Below are 25398 nucleotides of genomic sequence, written 5' to 3'. Positions count from 1 at the left end.
CCAATCTTAGGTGCAATCAATCATTCTGTCCCCATCAGCTTCCTACAAGCCTGTTTTGGGATAATAGCGTATGTGTGATTTGAAATGCATCCACAAATTCTATGACACTCTCTTGAAGGTCTATTCCCGTTCTCTTGAATTTCGTGACTTATAAATATGAACAGGGGAAATAAAGCAAAAGTGACAAAGTGCAACATCAGAGGCTAAGCAAGAGAAGGCACAGTGGATTCCTGCTTGCTTTCTCTTTTGGATCACTCTCTCTGGAAGATTCTGGCTTTCATATCATGAGAATGACTATGGAGAGGCCCATGTGGTGATGACTGAACACTCCAGCCAATAACCAGTGAGAAATCAAGTCTTCTTATTATCAATGGATCCTCCAGCCCCGAACAAGCCTTCAAATGACTAAAACTCCTGCCAACACCTTGCTTGCGTATCATAAAGATGCTGAGTCAGAATCACCTAACTAAGCTACTCGTACGTTCCTGACCTTCAAAACACTAAGATAAGAAATGCTTGTTGCTATAAACCAGCACCTTTCAAGGTCATTTTCTATGCAACAATAATTAATACAAGGCACCATTACAGTCTCAAAAACTTCTAAGAGTCTAGCCTAAAATCACCAGTTTTATTACTATCAGAGCATCACAATAATGTGTTTTAAATCAGCAACTCAAAGTTTACAGTGTGTGTTAATCGGGCTGGTTACCACTAGCTAGTGTAATAAGCAAGCTTCCCTCCACCCACAAATTCCAGCTGCTTAACAGAACAGAGGTTTAGTTCTTCTTTGAACTCTGTTGGCCAGAACCAATCACACGTCCTCAGCCTAACAGCCAAGGAGACTGGGCAACATCAGGTGTCCAAGGAATATTGATCATTGCTATCGTCACTGTCCCTACAATGGCCCTACTTTAGTCTTCTTCTTTCAAAGACAGAAATTTTTATCAAAATTAACAGTTAAATCAGTAGTTCTAAAGAGATACGTAACCTATGTTTGCTGTTTGTACACCAGCCTGGGGATTAAAATGGAGAATATACTAAGCATAATAAACCCTATTCTGTTATTGCTTCCTGCATAAACTTCCCACTACAAATTGTTTTCCTGGGAATTCCCAGGGTATGTCTCCTAGGCACCTGAGACAAACTTGATCAGATTCCCAAAGAGTCCACCATTTCCTTCTTTTCTCCTGCTGGGCAGCGGCCACTGCTCCACTAACTGCCCATCCCACTCTGCACAGAAGTGGGGCCATTAGGGCTGATGAGTTTTGTGCTTCCGGACAAGGCAAACAGCCTGTCCCAAGTTTGGGAACAACTGCTGCCTTCCTGTTTGTGTCTTACTTTGTCCCCTGGAAGCTCAGGATGACCTTTAGGTGAAAACTGTTCTCTGGAACTCATGAATGAATCTGTGCTCTGCGCCACACTTCTGAAACAAAGACGGACCCGAGGGTTCCCCCACCCCACACATGCCCGCCTCCTGAAACACATGTCTTCTACCCTCTCTGATCATGAAGCATTCCACAGCAGCCCCTTCACCATACATCTTATAAAAAGTAGAGATACATGGAAAACCGCAGAGATCCATGCTGGCAGGTGATGCTGCTGCTGCTGCTGTGAAGTCACTTCAGTCGTGACTGACTCTGTGCGACCCCATAGATGGCAGCCCACCAGGCTCCGCCATCCCTGGGATTCTCCAGGCAAGAACACTGGTGTGGGTTGCCATTTCCTTCTCCGGCAGGTGATGCTGCTGCTGCTGCTAAGTCATTTCAGTCGTGTCCGACTCTGTGTGACCCCCATAGACGGAAGCCCACCAGGCTCCCCTGTCCCTGGGATTCTGCAGGCAAGAACACTGGAGTGGGTGGCCATTTCCTTCTCCAATGTGTGAAAGTGAAAAGGGAAAGTGAAGTTGCTCAGTCGTGTCCGACCCTTAGTGACCCCACGGACTGCAGCCCACCAGGCTCCTCCATCCGTGGGATTTTCCAGGCGAGAGTACTGGAGTGGCTTGCCGTTGCCTTCTCCGCAGGTGATGCTAGGATGCTATAATTCATCCCCACCTTCTAGTGGCTACTAGAGTTCCTCTGCCTGAGAGAGATGAGAAAATCTGGACCACGTATTCAAAACGATGTTGTATTTTCCAGATTTCCCCCGAGCCTATCCTTATTGAAAGGACCCATCTTTCCCTCACTTTTCAAGAGATTTTCAAATACACTCCTTTAGCACATTTTTGACTGCATACTTCATATGTATGTAATTCTGGGCCCTAGAACCCACATTTTCTGGCATATACAATTTTCAGCTTTCTCCAATGTTTCCTTTCCCTAAACGAAAAAGATTGAAAGAAGTTTTAAATTATTTCTCACCCTTCCAGGAAATTGCATTAAACATCTTGATAAGTGAGGTGTAAAGAAGTTGAAATAGGCAGATCAAATTCCCTTTAAAGAATGTGAAGCCTCATACAAATGAGGGGACATGTGCTTCGCAGAACCCTGGTTTTGGATTTTCTGAACCAAAAGCACTTGGAAAAAAAAAATAGAGTTGGAGACTTTCCGCAATTCCAAACTGTGGCTGGGCTCACCCATCCCTAATTTCAAGGGAAATTAAATCCATGTGTTTTTCATTCATTTACACTCAGCTCATCAAAATGCGATTCAGTAAGAGCAATGGGCTGCCCAGGAAGCTGCCCAGGCTGCTTTCAGCCCTTGTTGTCCTCAGCTGGGAAGTGGGCTTGGCCAACGGCCATCAGCTTCATGGGCGGTTGATCTTCCACATGAAACCCACAGAGTCCTGACTGACTAGACACTGCTTGAGGGAGGCTCACAGACATGCGTAGGCTCTGAAGGTCAGTGGTCCAGTCCCTGCCTCGAGGCAGGTCTGCGTTGAAGCCCTGATTAATCCTGTTTAGCGCTGTTTTCTTTGTTCATCCACTCTTGTCATCAACACCTCTTCCTTTCAGGAAGTGCCTCCTTCCAGCTGCCCTGGAAGGCTCGTATACTGTGCTGAGATCCTTGGACATCTGTTTTTAAACTGAAGTACACTTCATTCACAATATTGCATTAGTTTCAAGTGTACAGCAAAGTGATTCAGACACACACACACACACACACACACACACACACACACACACGGCTTCCCAGGTGGTGCTAGTGGTAAAGAGCCCACCTGCCAATGCAAGACACATAAGAGATGTGGGTTTGATCCCTGGGTCGGGAAGATCCCCTGGAGGAGGGCATGGAACCCACTTCAATATTCTTTCTTGGAGAATCCCAAGGGCAGAGGCGTCTGGCAGGCTACAGTCCATGGGGTCACAAAGACTCAGACACAACTGAAGTGACTTAGTATGGCACACATGTACACCTACATACATACACTGCAGGTCCTTGTTTATCTATTTTATATATAGGGATATGTATCTGTTAATCCCAAACTCCCAATTTACCCCTTCCCCTTTGGTAACCATAGACTTATTTTATATGTCTATGAGCTTATTCTGTTTTATAAGTTCACTTGTATAGTTTTTATTCTTTTAGATTCCTCATAGAAGTGATATCATACAATATTTGTCTTTTTTTGTCTGACTTATTTTATTTAATATGATAATCTCTAGCTCCATCCACATTGCTGAAAATTTCATTATTTCATTATTATTTTGTGGCTGAGTAATACTCCTTTGTGTACATATGCAGTACACCTTCTTTATCCATTCATCTGTGGACGGACATTTGGCTTGCCTCCATGTCTTGGCTATTGTGAACAGTGCTGCTGTGAACATTGTGGTGCATGTATCTATTTGAATTAGAGTTTTTGCCTTTTCTGAATATATGCCCAGGAGTGGGAATGCTGGATCAAATGGTAACTCTATTTTTAGTTTTTAAAGAAACCTCCATACTGTTTTCCATAATGGCTGTACCAATTTACATTTCTACCAACCCTATAGTATGGTTCCCTTTTCTCTGAACCCTCTCTAGCATTTATTACTTGGAAAATTTTTGATGACGGCCATTCTGATTGGCATGAGGTGGTATCTCTTTTTACTTACAATGTACATTTCTCTAACAATTTGCAATGTTGAGCATCTTTTTACATGCATATTTTTTGGATATCTTTTTACCAGCTTTCTGTCCTTATCTCCCAACTTGGGCAAACTTTTCTGCCAGAGGCTCCCCCAGGGGTCCTGAAGGTTTCTTACCCTAAGCTTAGGAGAGGAATCATGTACTATAAGGAACAATTATGTTACTGTTTTGTTTTTTTTTAAATGATCAATCTGGTATGGGCAGGAATAACACCACAGAGAAGCATATGGAAATGAAAATGACTTATTATATTCACAGGTCCTAGAGGAGGGAGGCACTGCTTGGCATGCAGGGGCCATAGGGGCAGAGCACCCAGGGAGTGGGCTCAACCAGGCAGGTGGGAGAGAGTGAAGACCCCTGGACCAATGCCTTTATGGGGTCAGGTGGAATACACAAGCCAAAGGCATGAAGGGGTTTCACTGGTGTGTTTGAATGTCAGCAGGTCACTATCAGAGGAGGGCCAGGAGGGAGTGTGTGTCAGGGGCAAACCTTATCACACTGGTGCGCCTGGTCACCTGGACAGGATGCTCACAGCCTGTTCATGCGGATGCTGAGGCCACTGGGAAACAGGAGGTTTTAAACTTTACCCTACCAGTCAGTGTCCTCTCGGAGGATGGATGCTGAACCCAGGGTACCAGCCGTCTCCCCAGAGACTGACTGATGGGAATGTTTGACGTGCCAGCAGGATGGAATGACAGAGTCATCTCTGCCCTACACTTAAGAGTCTCAGTGAATTTCTGCAAGTTGCGGGATATCTGAACAATACTCCCTTCCTTTGGGAGCCAGAGATTGAAATGGCAGCCCAAGTCTCCAGAGACTCATGGCATGCATTGCTCATGGTGGGAGCTCTCTGGTTTGAGGAGACACCGGGGCAAAGTGTGGGGCTGGTTCTGCTGGAACAGGGCACCTTGAACAGAGAAGGGTGTAGGGAGCGCCAGTCTGCATTCTTGGTAAACAGACACTGCTTGGATGCTGGGACAGATGGCTCAGACAGGAAAGAATCTGCCTGCAATGCGGGAGACGTGGGTTCGAGCCCTGGTTTTGGAAGATCCCCTGGAGGAAGGCATGGCAACCCACTTTGGAATTCTTGCCTGGAGAATCCCCATGGACAGAGGAGCCTGGTGGGCTACAGTCCGTGGGGTCACAAAGAGTCAGACACGACTGAGTGACTACGCACACAGAATGGTATGTGATCAGAACATACAAAGAGCTGGCCCGTCTCATGGACAAGGCCTGAGACACGGCAAGTGCTGAATGCATATTGAGTGTTAAAACAGTCAAGTCCTCCAGAAAGAACAGCAAAGCTGGGAGATTCTTGGACACAGATTAGTGGTTCTGAATTCGGGGCCAGAACCCGCCACATTTGGAGCATGACAATTGCTCCGACGAGAAGCCAAAGAGCACAGTGGTTAAGTGTGTGATGCTTGGGATTGATTGAATCTGCCTCTTCTTGATTTCAATCATGACCTCGGGCAAGTCCTTTATATTTTCTGTGCTTTGGTTTTCAATGTTTGCTAAAATAGTAGGGATAAATAGTACTACCTGCCTTTGCATTGAGGATTAAATGAATATATTCGTACACAGCTGTGAGAACAATGTCCAACACTCATGTGTGTTTAATAAATAGCAGATGTGATGGTTATCATCCTTAGAAGTCTCGTGGCTGGATAACGCTGTAAAGGAAGTTATAGGACATGACACAGCTCTATAAGAATGAGACCAGTGATGCTAATCACACATGGAGAGAGAATTTAGAAAATGCTCTTCGGCTATATCTCATCTAGATTGAACAGTTTAGTCTCAGGCTCCTTTAAATGTGGAACTTAGGCCATCTCTTGGGTGTCACTGGAAGCTTGTACAAAATACAGAATCTCAAGAGGTAGCCCAAATTTAATGAATCAGACCCTTAATTTTAACTAGCTCCTTGGTGATTACCACTTATATAAATTATTTAAACCAATTTTATTATGTTATATTAAGAAATAGTAACTGTGTGTGTAGATGATCCTGCTTGATTTGTGTTTAGCTTCAGTTCAGTTCAGTTCAGTTCAGTCGCTCAGTCGTGTCCGACTCTTTACAACCCCATGAATCACAGCACGCCAGGCCTCCCTGTCCATCACCAACTCCCGGAGTTCACTCAAACTCATGTCCACAGAGTCGGTGATGCCATCCAGCCATCTCATTCTCTGTCGTCCCCTTCTCCTCCCGCCCCCAACCTTTCCCAGCATCAGAGTCAACTCGTCACATGAGGTGGCCAAAGTATTGCAACTTCAGCTTTAGCATCAGTCCCTCCAATGAACATCCAGGATTGATCTCCTCCAGAATGGACTGGTTGGATCTCCTTGCAGTATAAGGGACTCTCAAGAGTCTTCTCCAACACCACAGTTCAAAAGCATCGATTCTTCGGCGATCAGTCTTCTTCACAGTCCAACTCTCACATCCATACATGACCACAGGAAAAACCATAGCCTTGACTAGACGGACCTTGGTTGGCAAAGTAATGTCTCTGCTTTTTAAAATACTTTATTGAGGCATAATTGATACACAAGAATTGCACACACATTAATGTACACATCTTGATAAGTGCTCATTGATAATGCTATCACCACAACCAAGTACTAAAATTACCAATCACTTCCAGAAACATCCTTATGCTCTATTGTGTAATTGTGTGGGGTATGTTTGGAAGACCCCCTGGCATGAGATTTATCCTCTTAATGTAGTTGAAAGTGCACTGTACTGTATTGTTAACTATAGCTACCCAGGTCTTCTTCATTGCAGGTGGATTCTTTACCAGCTGAGCCACAAGGGAAGCCCAAGAATACTGGAGTGGGTAGCCTATCCCTTCTCCAGTCGATCTTTCTGACCCAGGAATTGAACCAGGGGTCTCCTGCATTGCAGGTGCATTCTTTACCAACTGAGCTATCAGGGAAGCCCATATCACAGAGCAGATCTCTAGAATTCAGTTTTGTGATATATAGACCTATGAGCCATCATCATAATAAAAATTAACAAAATCTCCAATCACTTTGATTCTAGGAAAGATTGGGGACAGGAGGAGACGAGGGCGATAGTGGATGAGGTGGCTGGATGGCATCACCAACTCACTGGACATGAATTTGAGCAAACTCCAGGAGATACTAAAAGACAGCAAAGCCTGGCATGCTGCACTCCATGGGGTTGCAAAGAGTCGGACATGACTTAGCAACAGAACAGCAACCATCACTCTCAAGAGATTTCTCATGCCTTTTTGTGGTCCATTTCTCTTTCCATCCCTGAATCCAGTGAACTGCTGATTAGTTTTCTGTTACTGTAGATTATTTAAAATATTTTAGAATTTTCTATGAATGAAATCATGCAGTAAGCAGTCTTTTAATTTAGCTTCTTTTGGTTATATTTTTTGTTTGTTTGTTTTAAGATTCACCTGCATTGTCTTCATTAACTAATAGTATATCATTAATTTTTATTTATTCCATTATATGTGTAAATCTGCTGTCTGTTGTCACCCTGCTTGCTTAATGTATACACTGAGCACATCATGAGAAATGCCCCACTGCATGAGTTACAAGCTGGAAGAAAGATAGGTGGGAGAAACAACAACAACCTCAGATATGCGAATGATATCACTCTAACGGCAGAAAGTGAAGAGGAACTAAAGAACTTCTTTTTTTTTTTTGGTAATTAATTTACTTTTTATTGGAGGCAAATTATTTTACAATATTATATTGGTTGGTTTTGCCATACATTGACATGAATTCGCCCCGGGTTTACATAAGTTCCCCCTCCTGAAACCCCCTCCCACCTCCCTCCTCCCTTTATCCTCCCTCTGGGTCATCCCCGCATGCCAGCCCCGAGCATCCTATAACATGCATTGACCCTGAACTAGTGATTCGTTTCACATATGACAACATATGTGTTTCAATGTCATTCTCCCAAATCATCCCACCCTCACCCTCTCCCACAGAGTCCCAAAGACTGTTCTATACATCTGTGTCTCTTTTGCTGTCTCGTATACAGGGTTATCAGAAAAGACAGCCTTCAGAATGGGAGAAAATAATAGCAAATGAAGCAACTGATAAATGATTAATCTCCAAAATATACAAGCAGCTCCTGCAGCTCAATTCCAGAAAAATAAATGACCCAATCAAAAAATGGGCCAAAGAACTAAACAGACATTTCTCCAAAGAAGACATAAACATGGCTAACAAACACATGAAAAAATGCTCAACATCCCTCATAATCAGAGAGATGCAAATCAAAACCACAATGAGATACCATTTCACACCAGTCAGAATGGCTGCTATCCAAAAGTCTACAAGCAATAAATGCTGGAGAGGGTGTGGAGAGAAGGGAACCCTCTTACACTGTTGGTGGGAATGCAAACTAGTACAACCACTATGGAGAACAGTGTGGAGATTCCTCAAAAAACTGGAAATAGAACTGGCATATGATCCAGCAATCACACTCCTGGGCATACACACCGAGGAAACCAGAATTGAAAGAGACACATGTACTCCAATGTTCACTGCAGCACTGTTTATAATAGCCAGGACATGGAAGCAACCTAGATGTCCATCTGCAGATGAATGGATAAGAAAGTTTTGGTACATATACACAATGGAGTATTTTTCAGCCATTAAAAAGAATGCATTTGAATCAGTTCTAATGAGGTGGATGAAACTGGAGCCTATTATACAGAGTGAAGTAAGCCAGAAAGAAAAACACCAATACAGTATACTAACGCATATATATGGGATTTAAAGAACTTCTTGATGAGGGTGAAGGAGGAGAGTCAAAAAGCCGGTTTAAAACTCAATATTAAAAAAATTAAGATCATGGCATCTGGCTCCATCACTTCATGGTAAATAGAAAGGGAGAAGGTGGAAGTAGTGACAGATTTCCTCTTCTTGGGCTCTAAAATCACTGCAGATGGTGACTGCAGCCATAAAATCAGGGGATTGCTTCTTGGAAGGAAAGCTATGACAAACCTAGACACAGTGTGTTGAAAATCAGAGACACCACTCTGCCGACAAAGGTGCATAGTGTCAAGGCAATGGTCTTCCCAGTGGTCATGTGCGGCTGTGAGAGACGGGCCAAAAGAAGACACAGCCCCAGGGAACTGATGCCTTTCAACTGTGGTCCTGGAGAAGACTCTTGAGAGTCCTTTGAAGAGTGAGGAGATCGAGCCAGTCAATCTTTTTGTTTTATTCCCACTGGCTACCTACCTCACATGTGGTGGTGTATGTGTTTCCATGACAGTCTCTCAATTCATCCCACCCTCTCCTTCCCGCCCTGTGGCCACAAGTCTGTTCTCTATGCCTGCATCTCCATTGCTGTCCTGCAAGTGGGTTCAACCGTGCCATCTTGCTAGCTTCCCTATATAGACGCTAATATACAATAGTTGTCTTTTCTTTATGATTGACTTCACTTTGTCTAGTAGCATCTAGGTTCATCTACCTCATTAACAGTGACTCAAATGCGTTCCTTTTTATGGCCGAGTAACATTCCATTGTGTGTATGTACCACAGCTTCTTTATCCATTCACCTGTTGATGGACATCTAGGTCGCTCCCGTGTTCTAGCTATTGTAAATGCTGCTGCAGTGAGCCATGAGGTACCTGTGTCTTTTTCACTCATGGTTTCCTCAGGGTATATGCGCAGCAGCAGCATTGCCGTGTCATATGGTGGTTTTCGTCCTAGTTTTTGAAGGAATCTCCATACTGTTCTCCATAGTGGCTGTACCAGTCTGTCCCCACCAAGAGTGCGAAAGGACTGCCCTCTCTTCACGCCCTCCCTAGCATTTATTCCCTGTGGACTTTCTGATGATGGCCATTCTGACCTCTGCTGGATGGCGCCTCACTATAGTTTTGACTTGCGTTTCTCTAATAATGAGCAATGTTGAGCATCTTTCCATGCGCTTTTTAGCCATCTGTATGTCTTTCTTGGAGAAATGTCTGTGTAGGTCTTCTGTCCACTTGTAGATTGGGTTGTTTGCTTCTCTGTTATTGAGCTGCATGGGCTGTTTGTATGTTTTGGAGATCAGCTCTTTGTCCGTTGTTTCACTTGCTATTGTTTTCTCCCAAGGGCTGTCTTTTCACCTTGCTAAGCCAGTCAATCTTAAAGGAAATCAACCCTGAATACTCATTGGAAGGACTGATGCTGAAGCTGAAGCTCCAGTATTTTGGTCACCTGATACGAACAGCTGACTCATTGGAAAAGTCCCTGATGCTGGAAAAGATTGAGGGCAGGATAAGAGGGTATTTGAGGATGAAATTACTGGGTGGTATCGCTGACGCAATAGACATGAACTTGCAAACTCCGGGAGATGTGAGGGACAGAGAGGCCTGTCGTGCTGTAGTCCATGGGGTCGCAAAGAGTCAGACATGACTGGGTGACTGAATGTCAGAAACATTGGGTAGATCACGTTTTCTCTCCATTCACCTACTGATGAACATTTTGGCTCTTCACAGATTTTCTGGCTATTACAAATCAAGCTTCCATGAACAATTAACAATAAGCCTTTGAGTGGATATATGTTTTCATTTCACTTGGATAATTCCTAAGAATGGAATGGCTGTTTCTCAGCTTAACTGTGCATTAGATATTTGACATTATTCTGCAGATCCCTGGGACTTTTTACCTTTCTGAAGTCTTTTTTCTTTTTCTTCTTTAGTTTGGATAACTCTACTGATACATATTCTAGTTCCCTCACCCTTTCCTTTTCATGTCCATTCTCCTATTCAGCCTATCTAGTGAATTTTTAAATTTCAGATATTTCATTTTTCAATTCTAAAATTTCTACTCAGTCTTTATTTATATGTTATACACCTGTAATAAGGTTTATTTTTATTTTTTTTTCATTCATCATCGTATTTTCTCTACATCATTGACCATAGTTTTAGCAATTGTCATCTCATGTTTGGCCTCTGTTAATTGTCTTTTCTCTTGAGACTCGCTCATATTTAATTGGGTCTTCCTTTGTCATTTAATTTGGAATTGTATCCTAAACATTTTCTAAGTCATGTTGTAGATAATCTGAATTCCGTTCTCTTCTTCCACAGTGTGCTAGTGTTCTTTCCTTTGAACAGGCAGCCAACTTGGTCAGAGTTAAAATTCAAACTTGATTTCACCTGTGGTTATATAGTAGCTGTGTTCTCAATTTAGACTTTGCAGTCTGCCCCACATGTGTATGGTTCAGTGGTCACCCACAGACTTTTCTGGAGTTTATGTACAGACTTAGGATTCGCGCTTTCCTTTCTTGGATTGATCCCACCCTCCGGTAGCTCTGGTTGCCCTGGGCACCTTCCCTTTTCTTCTGAGCCAGAAACTTGCTGACTTTCCATTGGCATTTTAGTTGACCCATGACACACCACAATTGCAATTTTCCTTCAGGCAAGCCTGGAAAGATGGGGATATTTCCCCCTGCTCACTGCTTCCTATGAGTTTCAACTCTCCTCAAATGTTTCCTTGCCTTTGTTCACTCCAAAGAGTTGAGTAGTTGATCTAATGTGTTTCCCACCCCCACCCAGTGCATATAGCTGTTGTCTGTGGAGGATAAGTTTGTTATCAGAAGCAAAATTGTTATATATGGATTCTTCCATTTCATTGTTCTTTATAATTCATTTTCAATTCAGTTTTTTTTTTAGTTTCTTGAAGCTAGAGCTTAAATCATTGATTTTTAGGACAGGTGACCTTTATTTTGAAGGATAAGGTTTTGAGTGAGGAAATCATATAATTGGATTTTAATATGATGAATTTTAGCATGGGCACAGTGTGATGGAGTGGGAGGGAGAAAGACTAGAGGTGGTACAGCTAGTGTAAAACTTTTCAAAGACACAGATAAGAGAGGATGGTGGCCTGAGTTAAGGGAGGAATGATTAGAATGAAAGCAAAGAAACTGACTTGAGAGCCATTTCAAGGGTGGTAAAGACAGGGGTGGGTGATACTTAGATACTGGTGATGAGGGAGCAGGAAAAGACAAGTGAGGGTCTCAGGTTTCCTGCGCTGGAGGAGGAGATGCTTTGGGCAAGATAACAGGGTATAAGAGCATTGTTCCCTGAAAGATGTGGTACTATTTGATTCAGCAGCATGATGAAACCATGAGTGTCCACCAGGATACTACAGCGTGTGAACTGGCAATAGCTACAGAGCCGCCTCCAAAAAGCATGTCTTGGTTGAAGGAAGGGATTTTAGTAACCTCTGCAGGAGGAGACATGAAATGCCCCAAAATGACAGACACGGAATTATGAAATTCATTTAAAAGTCAAGCACCTTCATGTCTTGGGAAATCAGCAAACTCTTCATGGATAGCACTTGGAAGAGGAAGCCCAGTGTATGATTAACTTGTGGAGGCTAAAACTAGCCTCTGGCTATTTGAAAACCAGGGTTAAAAAGTCTTCCTGTGTACAGAAATAGAGGACAGAACATCCAAGGAAGAAGACACTTTGTTCTCTATAGTGAGAACGGAAAACCCTCTCAGCAGTATCTAAAAGCATCCACTGGCATCGCTTTTAACAATGGAGCATCTGCTGGAAGTTTGCTTTGTCTGTCCATTCTGAAGAACTTGGAAACCAAGGACGATCACCATCACCAGAGGGACCCTTCATCTCTTCCAGGGAGAATGAAAGGAGGGTTGAGCATAACCAAGCTGGTGAGGAAGTAGAAAGAAAAGAAAAATGTTATAGGTTGAATTGTGTCCCCTCAAAGAAACACAAGGAAGTCCTAATTCCCAGAGCCTTGGAATGGGACCTCATTTGGAAATAAGTTTCTTACAAAGATCAAATGAACTCATTGAGAGGTCCCTCATCTAACTTTTGTCCTTATAAAAAAATGGAGGAAATTTGAACACAGAGACAGACACACAGAGAGAGCAGCCAGTGTGAAGACACGGGGAAAAGACCTTGGGAACATGGAGGCAGAGGTTGGCGTGATGCTGCCTCAAGCTAAGGAGCTTCTGGGGCTACCAGAAACTGGAGGAGGCCAGGAAGAATCCCATACTACAGGTCTCAGAGGGCCACAACCCTGCCTACACTGACTTCAGACTTCTTGCCTCCAGAACTTTAAGATAACAAATTTCCACTATTTTAAATCATCAAGTTTGTAATCTGTCACAGCAGCCCTAGGGAAAGAATACAAATAGCATGGCCCTTCCATGAATCTGCTTTTATCCCCTAATGCAATAACAGGGACTGCAGCCATGAAATTTAATGAGGCTTGCTCCTTGGAAGGAAAGCCACGATAAACCTAGACAGCGTATTAAAAAGCAGAGATATCCCTTTGCCAACAAAGGTCTGTAGAGTGAAACTATGGTTTATCAAGTAGTCATGTACAGATGTGAGAGTTGGACCATAAGGAAGGCTGAACACCAAAGAGTTGATGCTTTTGAATTGTGGTGCTGGAGAAGACTCTTGAGAGTCCCTCAGACAACAAGATCAAATCAGTCAATCCTAAAGGAAATCAACCCTGAATCTTCATTGGAAGAAGTGATGCTGACGCTGATGCTGAAGCTCCAATACTTTGGGCACCTGATACAAAGAGCTGATTCATTGGAAAAACCCTGATGCTGGGAAAGATTGAGAGCAGAAGAAGGGGGTGGCAGAGGAGGAGATGGCTACATAGCATCCCCGCCTCAATGGACATGAATTTGAGCAATCTTTAGAAGGCAGCAGAGGACAGAGGAGGCTGGCATGCTCTTGTCCGTGGGGCACAGAATGTCAGACACGACCGAGTGAACAGCTCCTGTCACGGCCAGCCTTTTTATGCCTGACTTCCAGCCTTGGATTTTAGACCCAGAAACAAGGTTTTGCTTGTGTCCTTTCTTCACTGACTCCTCCTGGGAGTAGCATCCTGTCTCTGCTTTGCCTGCCTTGGGTGTGGGCCCTGACGTTCACTCCCTCGACCTCCCCTCTTTGCGGTGGGCTCATTCACTGTGTCTCTCTCATTTGCCCCTCTCTTTCCCACCTGTCTGTGAAATGGGGAGATTTTCAGCTTGGTCTTCCTGAGCATCAGGACGTATCTGTCAGAGTCCACACTCCACAGTCAACTTCCCTGGGTGTTTGCCCTGTGTTTCTAGCTTTTCTTGGTGTCTGGGTTCTGAGCTCCTGCCTGCTTAGCCCTTGTCATTATGGAAGATGCAATCACTGCATCTTCCAGGGCCACTCACGTGTTCCCACTAGGTCCCCTACACCCAGGATCAAATTCTAGGACGCTCTATTGGTTCTGTAGTGATTGCTCATCTCTACACAGCACTCTTTGTCTCTCCATCAGCCAAGATCTTAAAATGATCTTCAAATCTCTCTTGGAGGTTCTCTGAAGAGCCCAGTATAAATTCTTGCAAGTCAGGTTTTCAGAACTCAGCAAAATAATCCCTTGGAAACTTACCACTCTAACTGTATTGGCAGCACTTGGCCAAATCCCTTACTATTTGCCTTGCTGCTCTTCAGTATTAATTTAGTTTCCAGGGGTCAGGTTTGTGGCAACATAGCAACTCAACCATGGTTTGTTTTCACTTGACAAAAACACATGAAAGCTGAACAATGGATTCTTTGTTCCAAGAACATCAACTACCAAATCCTCCAGGCTCCTTTGTTCCAAGAACATCAACCACCAAATCCTCTAGGCTCCTTTGTAGGAAAAGAGCTTAGGGAGGAAGACGGACTTTCACTTTGGTCAGTCCTGGCTTTTCCTCCCAGCCCTGTCACTTCTTAGCTATGTGACTTTAGCCAACTTGCTTAACTTCTCTGAACCTCAGTTTTATCATCTAAAAAATGGGGATCATAACACGCTTGCTTCCATGGTAGCTCAGTGGTAAAGAATCCGCCTGCTAATTCAGGAGATGTGGGTTCAATCCCTGGGTCGGGAAGATCCCCAGGAGAAGGAGATGGCAACCCGCTCCACTCATCTTGCCTGGGGGATCCCATGGACAGAAGAGCTTGATGGGCTACAGTCCATAGGCTCACGAAAGAGTCAGACATGGTTTGGTGACTTAACAGCAACAACAACAATGCTTACCTGATTTAAGGAGATATGACTCAATCATAATGGATGTAAGGAACTTAGAAATGAACTAGCTACATATGCTTGGCCACCAAGATCTTGGATTTCTTAATTCTGGTTACCACTCTGTCGATTTTTTTGCCAACTGTTCATCCCTACTTAGATAAACAGTTGGTTTGTTTGTTTTGTTTGAATCTTGGTGGGCAGTGTTCATATTCCTGTGCTCTTTTCTCTCACCTGATGGATTAACATCATTTCTACCTTCTGAATACTTATCCCATGTGCTCAACCTCTGAGTAGCAGACCCCTGGTAGCATGCAGGGCTTCCATATAATTATTCCAGGCTCCCAGATTCATACTTTCCCTGGGTGATCTATTCTATCATCACCAAGCTCTGGTTTTGACCCATCCCATGGAGAAACCAGCCCCATGGTGAAATTCCCATGTTGTAAATCTAGGGGATGGACTATTAGACCAAAAGGGAGAGACCTACATCACCACCCTGGTTTGTTGGGTGACACTGGATGAGGCGTTGAACCTCAGTTAGTTGTAGGGTCTTCTGTAAAGTACAGAAACTAGACAGGCTGTACTTCCTTCATTGGCTATAAAACGGACCATTAAATGTTTTGAAGTGGCTTGAAGCACTAAGAACCTATGAGTGTGTGTCTTATTTGCTCTCTGCAAATCCAAGTTGGGGCTGGAAGGCTTGGGACTTGTATGTGTGTGTGTGTGCGGCTTATATCAGTAGAAGAGGCATGTTGCAACAGAACACGCTACAACATGCTTCTCATGTACCAGGTCAGCCTGACTGATGGTGGGATGAGGGTTAGGAAAAGCACATATCATTCTGCATTGGTGCAGAACGGAGTGTCTGTTGTTTACAGCAGACTTATGTCAGATCTTTAAGTCACATGCAGATCTTCAAACCACATATAAACTGAGATCTGACAGACTCAATAGAGGTAAACCAAGAAAGGTACAGAAAACAGCTCTAGAGACTGGTGCAAACACATGTGGGACATTCAAATACGAGATTCCCTGGTGGTTCAGTAAGAATCTGCCTGTCAATGCAGGAGACACAGGTTTGATCCCTGTGTGGAGAATATTCCCTGAAGAAAGAAATTGCAAACCCCTCCAGTATTCTTACCTGGAAAATCACATGGACAGAGGAGGCTGGTGGGCTACATAGTCCCTGGGGTGACAAAGAGTCAGATGTGACTTAGCGACTGACCAAGAGCATGGGGTACTATAGTGGAAATGTAAAATTCAAGAAAGGGATAGAAAATTTGGGGACTAAAACCTCAAATGAGGTAGAAGTTTCTGGAAAGATTATGGACTTTTGCATGAAAAATTAAACCATAAAGCTTTTTTATCTGACTTTTTGAAGGCAGGTGAATGAAATCAAGGACTTCTGAGAAGAGAAACTGTGGCTGCCAGGATGCTGTGTTTCCAGCCCAGAGCAAAGCTCCCATGCTGCTGTGACAAAGCCCCATACATTCACCACCCCAAAGACACAGTGTGGTGGAGGCAAACCTTTCTCATGTCTTGGACATGGATAGCTCAGTTCTTGGCCAAGGTCATCCCACAAGGGCAAGCAGATGCTTGAGATAATGGAGTAGAAGCTGACATGTGTCTGAGAAATTTCATGCATATTGAAATTAATAAAATGTATCCGCCCAACTGATGAGCCTTATCACGGTGTTCCAGATTACTGTGTGCTTTCTGGAAAACATTTTTTTTTTTTTTTGCCCAAACAGCATCCTCCAATTTGACTTCCTACCATATGCACTAGCCTTTTACATTTCCACCTGTCACATGCTCACTAAAAGAAACTTATCTTGCCATCACTGAAAATATCACAATGAATCACCCAAGATTTCAAAAGAGCAGGTTCCAAGAAACACCTGTAGAAAGTTTGGAGCTGTGGCAGCCACTTTGTGTGTGTGTGTCGTGTCCCCGTAGGAGGACCAGGACTGCTTCTTGGGCACAAATCTCTATAGTGGGGTCTTAAACAGCTGTGTTGCTTTGCAGTCACACCCGTACTGATACCTTTAAGGCTTATATAATTATGTATTTTCTTTCTTTTTACCCATTAAAGGAAAAAGGCAATGGAGTGCAAGAAACTTTAGTAAGAAATAAGGTGTAGACAGGATGTTGTTAAATTGTTAACTTGATCTTTAATCATTGACTAAAATAAAATGAGCAAGTAGAACATCACAGCCAAAGAAAGACATGAGGTAGAAATTTCATTTTCTTTTCTTTGATTAGAAAAGAAACAAAATACATTACTTTAGGCACTGGTAGAAAATACCATCTTAAAAGTACCTGCTCATCCCCAAATTATTGTAATGACCAACATCAGAAAAAGATGTTTCAAATGAGAATTTTCTTCTAGCTCTCTAGGAAAATATTAAATCCCTGTCCATCAGAGCACAAACTATAACATCACAACCCTTCCAATAAAATGAGAAGAAACTCAAGACTTCAAAATTAGCTTTATTGTATTTGCTATTATTTTACAGATGAGAGTGATTCCATATATATAATAAAAGAAAGGTGATAGAGTTACATATAAAAACAAGAAATGATTTGATAAATAGAGGGATGAATTCATAGAATGTAAAAAGACCTATTTAAAGCTGATTGGTCATTGGGTTCAGTAGTGACTGAGTACACACACGTTAGTTTAAGATTTCTAAAATGGACCAAATAGTAGCTCAACCTTGAGAAGCAGGAGTCACTGTTATGCTAACACAAACTTAAGACTAGTTAAAAATCAGAAGAAAGCAAGGACATGCATCTTGCCGCATGGTACAGTGATCAGATCAGATGGAGTGCTATATATAGCAAGAGAGCATGGTGTGGCGGAGATTTTGGTAAATGCACACTGCCAGGATTTACAAAAAGTAGGACTGTTCGCTTGTAAAGTCTGCATGTCATTTGGAATTTCCATCTTCATAACATTCCCGTGAATTTCATTAAGTGGTATTTTGGAGTGAGTCCTTTTGGAATGGAGAAGACTGTTTACCAAAGCATTCTTTTTTGTAACTTACAATTCCATGACACTCTACAGAAATAATTCTTCAAAAATAGATCCAAGTTGGCTGTCATCCTGCCTTCCTCTCCTGACTGCTGTTAAATACTTTCTGTCAGCACACAAACACAGCTTCCTCTTGTGATCTGGAAGTTTGTTTTTGTAAAAAGTCCCTGATACCGTCATACTTCCTGTAATGATTTTATTTCGTACAACATCCTTAGTCTTAAGGTTTGATTGCAGATGAAAGAATTTGGTTACCTTATAGTAAAGGGACAAAAAAGAGACATTCCTTTGAACTCCCATCCAATAATGCTCTTGGAACTCTTCACTTTTTCAGCAGTATTAAAGACATTAGCAGTAATAGCAATCATAGGAATAATAAGCTAAAAGGTCATATTTCTTAGCTCGATATCAACAGCCTCTGATTTTTTTCCTAAGAGAATGCATACTATGTAATCAATTGCAGTAGCTCCCTTGGAGTCTAATTTTGAGTAGGTTCTATGTCTAACATGAATATTTTTGAGGGGTGAAATTAGATAGCTTAGGCTGTTGTGAAGGCATGGATAGTAGATAAGATTTAGCCTTGAGGAAAGATCATAGCTAAGTACATCACAAGGCTGGAGCTGTTAAACCAAACATGTGGTAATGGGCTCTTAGGCAGATGCCTTTGTCTTTGGTTTTACCCATCTAGTGGTGGTTAGTAATACAAAATGATGCGCCCATTGTTCCCAGCCTTTCTGTGATAAACAAAGAGCACGCCCAGAATTTACCAAAGGTCCCTGTGTTTGGCTGAAATTATCTTTACTACGGGGCTTCCTAGGCGGCACAATGGTAAAGAATCTGCCTACCAATGCAGGAGACATGGGTTCAACCCCTGAGTTGGGAATATCTCCTGAAGAAGGAAATGCAACCCACTCCAGCATTCTTGTCTGGAGAATCCCATGGACAGAGGAGAGCAGTGGGCTACAGTCCTGGGGGCGCAAAGAGTTGGACACGGCTGAGCACGCATGCACTGCACTACCTTTACTAGTCATGTGGCCTTTACGTACATATATGGAACCTTTGGCATTTATGCTCATGTGCCAATTACGTCTTTTGACTTCCATAGTCAATTCTTGTAATTTTATTAGGAATTAACTATCCACTCCAATCAACAGCTTTTTCTCTGTCTTCCATTTTAGCATACTAGCAACGTACTCACGGAAAGACAAAAGTTCCTATCCCCAGTTTCTAGGAATCTAAATGTCCACAAATTATTACTACTAGTTTGGATTGATTGATTACTTTTAACCCGCAGGTTTATTTGGCTTGCTAGAATGGTTGGCAAAGACGAGGTATAATCAACCAAGCACATGGGCAGTTGAGAGGAAACTGACTCAGGAGAGCTGACAGAGGATGAAGATGAAGTGAAATGCCTGGAGCTTTATTTTTGCCTTGCGTTTCTCTCTCATTATGTGTCTAGTGGAAAAATTTTGGAAAAAAAGTTGGACTTAATTCATCAGTGTTTCTTAAGAGTTAGGAAAATTGCTACTCTTGGGAAGCCAGAGGATATGATGATGGTTTGTTGTAATGTGAGACTGAATGACCAATATTTTCTCTGAAGTTCTTTTTCACTGGAAGTCTGTTTACATGGAAGGCTAACTGATCAACTATTATTTTTTTAACGCCTTTCTCACTGCCTTCCTTACTCTGAAGACAAAGACTTTGTTTCAGATTTCTTTTAAAAAATCAGCACAACAGAACAGCAATTAAAAAAATGTCTACCAAAGAATGTACAAATGCCTCAAGAAGTTAAGCAAATGCTTTATTTTTAAAAAATCTAATACTAATTATAAAATTAAATTCTAATTATACTTTTTCATTGCAAATTCTTACTCTGGAGACTCAAACTCTTCTTACAAGGCACCTTACTCTGAGAGCAGAAGCCACTCTTTGCTGCCCAGAGACCCAAGGATGGGTTGGCAGGACATTCTGATTAAAGATAAACTGAAATTCACAAAAGGGAAAGTATATGTATTAATAGTTAATCAATTAGAAGTGAAATGTTAAGCTTTAAACCTTCAGGGATAAGTCTTCCTAAGGGAAGAAAATTAAGTGCACCTTGGACTTACACAGAGTCAAATGATGAAACATGCACACTGCAGAACTTGGAAATTAAGACTTGAAATACTGCCTCCTTTCACTTGAAAAAAATCCCTTCCAGAAGGCTATGATAAAATAACCTGCATTCAAAACTAGTTATTTCAAATATTTAACAGAAAAAATATATATATAACTTGCATGAAAGCCAAGAGTGAGAGGCTGGAAAGCTTTGCTACTGTCACACCGTCGGATGTCTAACTCTTTGACCAGAGACCAGGGACAGAACCGGGCCTGAAGATGAGGCCGCTCCTTTCCTGAGCGACCAGGGCAAAGGCTTCAGGTCTTCCTGACTTTGCTTTTTCCTTTTCTTCTTTCTCCAGATGATGTCTGAGTCCTGAGGATTCAAGAAGGAAGAAAGGGTCATCCTGTGAAGTGTCCCTTTTAAAAAAAATCTGACTCATTTAATCAACCCTGGATATTCATTGGAAGGATTGATGCTGAAGCTCCAAGACTTTGACCACCTGATATGAAAAACTGACTCCTTGGAAAAGACCCTGATTTGGGGAAAGTTTGAGGTCAGGAGGAGAAGGGGGTGACAGAGGATGAGATGGTTGGATGGCATCACTAATTCGACGGACATGAGTTTGAGCAAGCTCCAGGAGATAGCAAAGGATAAGGAAGCCTGGCAAGGTGCAGTTCTTGGGGTCACAAAGAGTCAAACATGACTGAGAGACTGAATAACTACAACAAAATTTACATTTTTATGGGATTGAAATCAGTCAATTTAGAGAAAAATCAGACAAAATAATTGTCTAAATATCTAATCCACTCATTCATGGCATTTTTTACTTTTAACCAGTTCTTTTAGGTTTCTGGAGTCATTTCTGGGCTGTAATTTCCTGATAAATAAGAAAGAAAACCAAAGATGGTTTGTCTTGATCACTGAGTGAATCTTTACTAGGCTGTTTGGTGCCATTGCCTACTGGGTGCCATGTCAATACAAGGCTGTTGTTGTTCAGTTGCAAAGTTGTGTCTGACTCTTTGCTATCTGACGGACTGTAGCCTGCCAGGTTCCTCTATCCACAGCAAGAATACTGGAGTGGGTTACCATTACAATGTATTTTATTACATAAATAAGACACGGCTTGCAGATTACACTGACTTGCTGCTGTTCCCACTGTGATTTCTCAAATGGAACAGGATAGTTTTGAACAACTGCACTGAGAAGGGTTGATGCACTGGAAATGTTTCAAAATGCAAAAACCCTTTTTATGGGTCAAAACATTCTATTAGTTGACTGTCCTTAGTTGGATGTTGAGTATGAGTCTGTTTCAGTCAGATTCATGTCCAGATATAATCAAATAATGTTGCCACCTGAATCCTTTTGTGAGCATGTTAACACGAAAGGATTTTGTACAAAGTAATAATAAGTAATAATGTGCTTGGAAAATACTAAGCTTCAAATGAGACACAACTTTAGTGCTATTTATTGAATAGTTTGTTATGACATGATTTAATGACTGGTACAAGTATTGGGTTTTGAGAAACTACATATTTATTTTGTGTGTATTGCAATAGATCAGATGACCAAGTCTTCCAAATTTGGCCAAAACAGATATGCAAAATGAACATAAAGAAAGACTTTTCAATCTTATGCTATATCATTGTACCATATACAATATAAGTATGCAAGATTCCCAATCTTGATCACACTTAAATTAGCACTGATGGAAATCTGTGAATAAACTTTATGGTACAAGCGCAAAATTGTAAACATGCTGAGGCATTATTTTTCTGTGATTTCACTGCATTATACAATTAAAAATTTTAATAATTGAAAGGGCTAATATCTAACCACCTTAATGTGATTTTTAAAAGAGAATGAAGATCTAAAACTGCCATAAAGTGATCAACAGAAACAAAAAAATACTTCCTGAATAAGTGAAGACAATAACTTCTTGTGCACCAGGACTGTTTATAAACTTTCACAATTTCAACTCCATTGCTTTTATACCTGTGTTAAATGTTCACTTCCGGGTCAGAGGTTTCAGGCACATTTTCTGTTTAATGGAAGGAGAATTGGGATTATGGTAACATCATGATATGACACCATTTCACAGAAAACCTGAATCCAGATTACAGGCCCTGTTTGCTCTGAGTCCCAGCGCTCCCATTCTTAAAGAACAAAATAAACAGGAGCCATTTGTCAAAGACTTGCTGTCTTAATCACAGATGTCTTTGCGGATAATTTCTACAACTGTGATGGAAGAGCCAGGAGGAGCATACCTGTGTGTGTGTGTGTATGTGTGAGTGTGTGTGTGTGTGTTCAGGTCTATGTGTGTGCAGGTCAGCGTATGCATACACATGAGGTCACGCGCACATCCATTCTTCTTGAATGAATGTTCAAATCTGTCCTGGTCTGAATGAAATGAGAGTTCACCTTTTGCACATTTAGCCAATCCTAGCGCATTGATTCTCCGCCCCCAAAGAAATGCTCTAAATCCTGCCAAAATCCAAATGTTACTCTGTAACACTGAGTTGTATTGAGATTTATTTCAATACTGAGGGCACCCTTTACATGCTATCAGGTACCAAGCTTTGTTCATGCTTCAAGGAGTCATCTGCATTTGAACTCCTTAGCCTTGGCTCCTCCTGTTCTTCATGGCCCCAGCCAAACTCCTGGACTTCAATGTAGGAGCAAATTTTCGATTGTTATGGAGCTGAAGTTTTCTCTTGTGCTGATTGTAATCAACAAGCATGTACTTGACTTGAGAGAGACAACCATTACTATTAAGAGTGTTATTTTGCTCTTGAAATGTCCATGGCAGTTCCTCTGTGGATAAGGTATTTTAACAGATAAGGAAGGAAACCCCTGAAAGGAATATCGGGCCATAATAAAGAACAGGGGATAAGGGATGAGCAGAGTCCCCTGGCTTCAGAAAGTTATTGCAGAAACTGTCGGGAGTGAAGCTTTTCAAACTTTCATTTTTGCATGAATCACTTGGCGATCCTGTTAAGATACAGACTATGACTCTCTAAGCCCATGTGGGGCTAATTTACTAATAAAGCTCCTGGATGACGCTGATGGGTGCTGCTTGTGAACTTCATTTTAAATAGAAAGGGGCTAGTACATTCCAACAAAAAATTTAACGTGAACAATCGCATCAGCTCTATTTGCATGTTTTTGCAACAGTTCATTCCTAATCGGATCAATTTCACTTTATACAACAACATTCACCGAAAAAGGTAAAAACGGAATTATTATACTTTGTGAATACAGAGTCCCTTTGCCCCAGTTCATGTATGACCAGATAGCCTTCATTATAAATACTGTTTTCTCTGCTTGAAAAATGAGTGTGTTTTAAGGCAACGATGTACGTGGATACCGAACCACATTTTAGCTCTCAGCTGTGAAGTCTTTCATACTTGGACTGAATAAATACCTTATATTATAGCTGACGTCCTTGTATAAGAAGTGCATTTCCTTTCAGCATCAGCATCCTGAAATGTCTGTCCACTCAGCAGGACATTGTTCCCATAGCCCTCCACCAGCTTTTTTGAAATGCAGCCCCCTTTAGGAAAATTTGAATTTGGGGAGTTCACTTCAGACAGAGCTTTGAAGAAAGGAACCCTCTCAGATGTGGCAAAGGTTGTTTAAAGCCATCGGATCAGAGGAACAGGTCTGTAAGCCTGTGCAGTATTTCAGGGCACGTCCACACATTTTCAGTTCCCTGGTGATCTCTGTATTGGAAGGGAGCTCAAATGCAAAAGCCGCTCGGAGATAAGCCGAGGCAACACCACTGCTGTCAGACGTTGCTCTGCTGCAGCAAAAGCGTTCTCAGCTCTCTTTCCCTCTGATCCTCCTGCCTGTACTTCTCTTCGAGTTTCTGCTTCTCAGAATCCGCACAGTAAAAGGTACAATCCAGGCTCTTCCGGATCTGTTCAAACTGACTGAAGTCAGCCACGTACTTGCCGGTTTTCGAGAGAGAGACGACAGGCACAAACTCGAAGCCCCAGTAGATCTCCTCCGGGATGTAAGACGTGCGGCTCTGGCACACGGCGCTGGTGGACTCCACGGTGGCGTTTAGGAGGACTACCAGCTCAAACTCCTTCTCCTTCAGGTTCTGGGGGGTGAGATCCCGCAGGGGGCTCGTCTCATCCAGCACATGGTAGAAGGTCATGGGCAGGATGAGGAAGGGGCTCTCGGAAGAGGAGTCCACGTGGAACTTGACGGTGGCCTGGTTCAGGAGGATCTGCTCTCCCTCCTTGGTGACGTGGGTCTGGAGGAGCTTCCCTGAGAGCTGGCACTGGATCAGGAGACTCTTCCTCATGTTGGCCACCTGGATCACCAAGCACAGCTTCCCGTTCTGCTTGGTGATGACAGCGCAGTGGCTGAACTTGATGGTCTCCGCCCGCTTTTTGGGTCTGGCGATTTTGGCCAGGAAGGTGCCCGTGATGAAGATCTCAATCAAGGTGGTGATGACCAGCTGGGCCACCAAGAGGAAGATGGCGTGAGGGCATTCCTCGGTGATGGAACGGACTCCGTAGCCGATGGTCGTCTGGGATTCCAGGGAAAACAGGAACGCCCCGGTGAGGGAGTCCACTCTCATGATGCATGGGGTGTGATTGGAAGGGGGCTCGCTGGGCTCCAGGTCCCCGTGGATAAAGGCGATGGCGTAGTAAATCACCCCGAACAGGAACCAGGTCATCACGAACGTGGCGGCAAACAGGGTGAGCTTGTATCTCCACTTCATGTCGATGACAGTGGTCCACAAGTCTTGGAGGTAGAGCAAGTATATGCCGTCCACTTTGTCAATCCTCACGTTGCTGTGCCCGCTCTTGGACATGACTCGGGGTCTGCTGGCTTTGAGGCCAGCGACAGCGGGGTGCTTCACCAGGGGCGTGCTGGCCATGCTGATGTGAATTGGGTCCATGGTCCGCCTCACGGGGCCACCTAAGGAAAGGACAAAGAAAGACGTCCCCTTACTGTCACGTGTCCAGAAAGTAGAAACAGGATACTCCTGTGAGATAAAAGTGAATGTACATGGAAGTTCACAAGAAAGGTGAAGACTGAAGGCCAGACTCATAGCTGTGGCCTGGGGATCGTGGTAGGGAGCAGACGCTGGAGACAAGGAGACCGGGGTTAAATTCTGACTTTCCAACTTATTCGCTGTGTGACCTGGGGCAAGTTACTTAACCCCTCTGGACCCCAGCTACC

General features: G+C 42.8%; 1 protein-coding gene across 11 annotated transcripts in view; it reads right to left on the bottom strand.

The window, feature by feature from the left end:
• Positions 1-17537: 17537 nt before the first annotated feature.
• Positions 17538-25398, bottom strand: part of KCNJ15 (potassium inwardly rectifying channel subfamily J member 15) — a 64189-nt gene continuing 56328 nt past the window's right edge. For 7 of the 11 annotated variants that reach the window (XM_055416466.2, XM_055416496.2, XM_055416488.2 and 4 more), the window contains one exon: positions 17538-25134. In XM_055416466.2, coding sequence (XP_055272441.1) covers positions 23987-25114 — 1128 coding nt within the window. In that variant the 5' untranslated portion in view covers positions 25115-25134 and the 3' untranslated portion in view covers positions 17538-23986. The remainder of the gene's footprint in view (positions 25135-25398) is intronic. The other 4 variants (XR_008684556.2, XR_008684552.2, XR_008684551.2 and 1 more) reach the window with 4 other exon arrangements.

Source organism: Moschus berezovskii, chromosome 1 (genome assembly GCF_049115385.1).
Source record: "Moschus berezovskii isolate FMDL1 chromosome 1, NW_MosBer_1.0, whole genome shotgun sequence".
NCBI lineage: Eukaryota > Metazoa > Chordata > Mammalia > Artiodactyla > Moschidae > Moschus > Moschus berezovskii.
Note: the sequence above shows the minus strand (reverse complement) of the source record. Positions and strands in the feature narration are given on the sequence as shown.